The sequence below is a fragment of the Aptenodytes forsteri genome, unplaced genomic scaffold, assembly GCF_000699145.1.
Source record: "Aptenodytes forsteri isolate BGI_AS27 unplaced genomic scaffold, ASM69914v1 Scaffold241, whole genome shotgun sequence".
Taxonomy (NCBI): domain Eukaryota; kingdom Metazoa; phylum Chordata; class Aves; order Sphenisciformes; family Spheniscidae; genus Aptenodytes; species Aptenodytes forsteri.
The window spans coordinates 10522530-10525860 of NW_008795252.1; the positions used below are offsets into that span (position 1 = coordinate 10522530).

The 3331-nt window shown below is 40.1% G+C and overlaps 1 protein-coding gene across 1 annotated transcript in view; it reads left to right on the top strand.

Moving 5' to 3' along the window:
• The first annotated feature begins 2947 nt into the window (after positions 1-2947).
• Positions 2948-3331, top strand: part of LOC103898753 (patatin-like phospholipase domain-containing protein 2) — an 18591-nt gene continuing 18207 nt past the window's right edge. The window contains exon 1 of the mRNA XM_019471984.1: positions 2948-3020. Within this exon, the coding sequence (XP_019327529.1) occupies positions 2948-3020 (73 nt within the window). The remainder of the gene's footprint in view (positions 3021-3331) is intronic.

Below are 3331 nucleotides of genomic sequence, written 5' to 3' on the forward strand. Positions count from 1 at the left end.
GGGGCAGCTGCGGGGTCGGCGGGGCTGGGCTGGGCTGGGCTGCCCTTCCCTTCCCTGCGGGGCTGGCTCTTTTTCTCGCTTTCTCGTTTTCCGCCCCCAAAGAGCAACACGACACCTTTTATGAAATTAAATCCGAACGGGTTATATGGCCCTGTAGGTGCCGGGGTGTCTCTTTTTCTATTCCCTTACGTCTCATTGCGTGCACATCTTACCTCCGAGTAAAATACACAAAAATCGTGTGTTTCCTTGAGGGTGGGGGAAGAGGCAGGTGGTAAAGTCAGCGTGCATTCACCGTGGATGCATATTTAGCCACCTCCCGGGCTCAAGAAACGGTCTTGGCGATGCCTCATCTGATTTCAACACTTGTGTAGCCAAGTGGTTGGAGTTTACTCCCCCAGGTGCAGGGACAGGTATGTGTGTCCACCTAAGGAGTTCCTGTGCCTCCTGACCTTGGAGTTGCAAACACTGAGTTGATGACAGCTGCTCTTACCTTTGTGCAAAGTAGAGGAATTAAAAACTGTTGGGAGAGCGGGAGGTAGCTGAATCCTAACACCGTTCAAAGCAGGCAGACTAATCCTGTCATCAGTTTGAAACAAAATATTTACACTTTATTGGGAAATAATGCATCTCTTCTGTAGTTACCTTTGCACATGAAGTTTCAGTTGGCTTTAACTTGCTTCCTCTAAAGCTTCCCCTTTCTTGGGGTAAGACTAAGACAGTTAGGGTCAGGGCTTAGGTTAGCTTTAACATGCTTTTCCTCTTTAATCTGTGCACAGTGTATGTTACATAGGTCACTTAGGTATATGATTAGAAACAGTGGATTGATTAAAATCACTGATTTTAATTGTGATTTAAGTAATAGAGTTAATCTTGTTTTGTACTCATACTGGATAAAAGATGTTTGCAACTATAACCTCTCTTGTGAAATAAGCACTTATTTTCTAGCAGCAGGAGAAGTATACCTTACTTTTACCTATTTAGGGCTCATGAGAACCCAAATATACATTTATCTAGTGAATTAGACATGCTAGACGTTAAAGCAAGCTTGATACAAGTAAAATACGGTGTCAAGTAAGGTGTTTAGGATAGTGACTGGAGATGCAGTTAAAAAAAGTGTATGAAATATCTGGAAATCTGAGAATGGTTTTCCTTTTAAACCAAAGAAATCCACTGAATAAAAGCTTGTCTAGTTCATGACTCAACACTGATTGTTTTTGTTAACAGTACCCTTAGCAGGTTGAGAACTAGAAGGTTTTGTAAATTCACATTTCATCTTACTTATAGATGGAGGAGGAAAACAATGAGTGCTTATTTTGATTTGGAGGGGGTTTGGGTTTTGCTTTTAAATTTCTGAGGGAACAATTCACTGACTAAACCAAACAGAAGTTCTCTGTACATGCAAGAGAGTAATGCTATGAAATGTTTGTCCCTGCTGCTTAGCCACTGATCTCTATCACATATGCTTAATTTCTTCAAAGCTTTAGCAATAAACTTGTGCTACTTAAACTTTTTGATTTAATTCTGCTCTAATGTCCTAACATAACACACTTGAGTTATTATGAGCCTAATACCAGCTTTGAAAACAAATCATGTTTATCCACAATAACTATTTATTTTTAGAACATAGCCATTTACAATTACTTAAGACTTAAAATTGATTTAAGAAGGAAGCTGCTTTAAATATTTGCAGTGCTCTTGAGCACAAAAATGTATATTGTTTACCTGAAAGTATGTTATTAAGAGCTTTTAAGATTTTTAGCATTTTAATAATTGAGACTTGCAGACTTCAAATTATCCCCTTGTCTTTCCCTTCCCATATGCCAACTGAGATCTTTGTTTTTCTCTAATAGAAGTGCTTGTATGTGTGCGATCACTGCCCAAGATACTGTATTTCATGGGCAAGTGTATCTCATCTGGAAACTTTTTTAAAAAAAAAAAAGCCACTTGGGGATGTTGGAAGGCAATTCAAACCCAGCCACCTGGGCAAGTGTATCTCATCTGGAAACTTTTTTAAAAAAAAAAAAAAACCACTTGGGAATGTTGGAAGGCAATTCAAACCCAGCCACTAATTCGCTCTAAAATCTGTGAATCATTGTAAATTCATCAAACTAAGAAGGTATTCCCATGTTAATTCTGTATCTTTTTAGCTGTTAATTTTTTGCGAGCTTGTGTGAAAGCAGAGGATTGTAAATAAGCTCTAAAGAAACATTATGTGGTATAATAATTTGATGTATTTCATTAGTTCGTATTGTACGCCTGCCTTACATTGATATACTTTAATACGCAGTATTTGTTATTTCTGCAGTTGTGGTTATAAGTCCCACGTGTTCTCAGAGTTGCATTTCACTGTGGGAAGACAGAGCCAGACTCTTCTCAGAGATGTGTAGTGGAAGGATGAGAGGCAGCAGACACAAGCTGGAACATGGCAAATTCTGATTAGGTATAAGGAAAAAGTTACCACAAGGGTGATAAAAGACTGGAACAGGTGCCCAGAGAGGTGTGGGATCTCCATCCTTGGAGGTGTTCAAGACTTCACTGGACGCAGATCTGAATTAGTAGGCTTGTTGGTGCACATAAAACTCTGAGTGTATGCGTATGTATATATATGAACAGGGTTTTTGACTAAAATGGATGTGCATATTTCATCTCTTACAGGTTTGTAGCCGGATGTTTTAAAGGGTTTCTTTGTGCTTCATGTTACCTGTTGGATGGGCAAACTGAGAGTCTGTAGAATTTCAAGTTTGAATAAATGTAAACATTAGCCATTGAATGGGGAAAAAAAAAAAAAGTGTACTTTTCCAGACTGAGAAAGAAGTTTCCTTCGTTGAATTTGGGGGAAGGTAGAGGGGAGAAGCTTAGAGGTGACTGTTCTTTTGAGGATGAAGTGCATTCCAGGCTACTCCAAACTGGAACTGTTAAGGTGCATGCCTCTTGTGAGAGCTTCCCCATGGATGCCTTGGAGATGCGGTATTTTGGTGGCGATGTGGTCATCCATTCTAGTGGGGCACTAAAGAGAACAGGTTTGGTGGGGGCTGTAAATACGATGTTAGGTTTTACTCTGTGGTAAACGAATTAATAATTATTTAACCATTGTCCTGGTTTTGGCTGGGGTAGAGTTAATTTTCTTCCTAGTAGCTGGTACAGTGCTGTGTTTTGGATTTAGTACGAGAATAATGTTGGTAACACTGATGTTTTAGCTGTTGCTGAGCAGTGCTTACACTAAGTCAAGGACTTTCCAGCTTCTCATACTGCCCTGCCAGCGAGGAGGCTGGAGGTGCACAAGAAGCTGGGAGGGGACACAGCCAGGACAGCTGACCCAAACTGGCCAAAG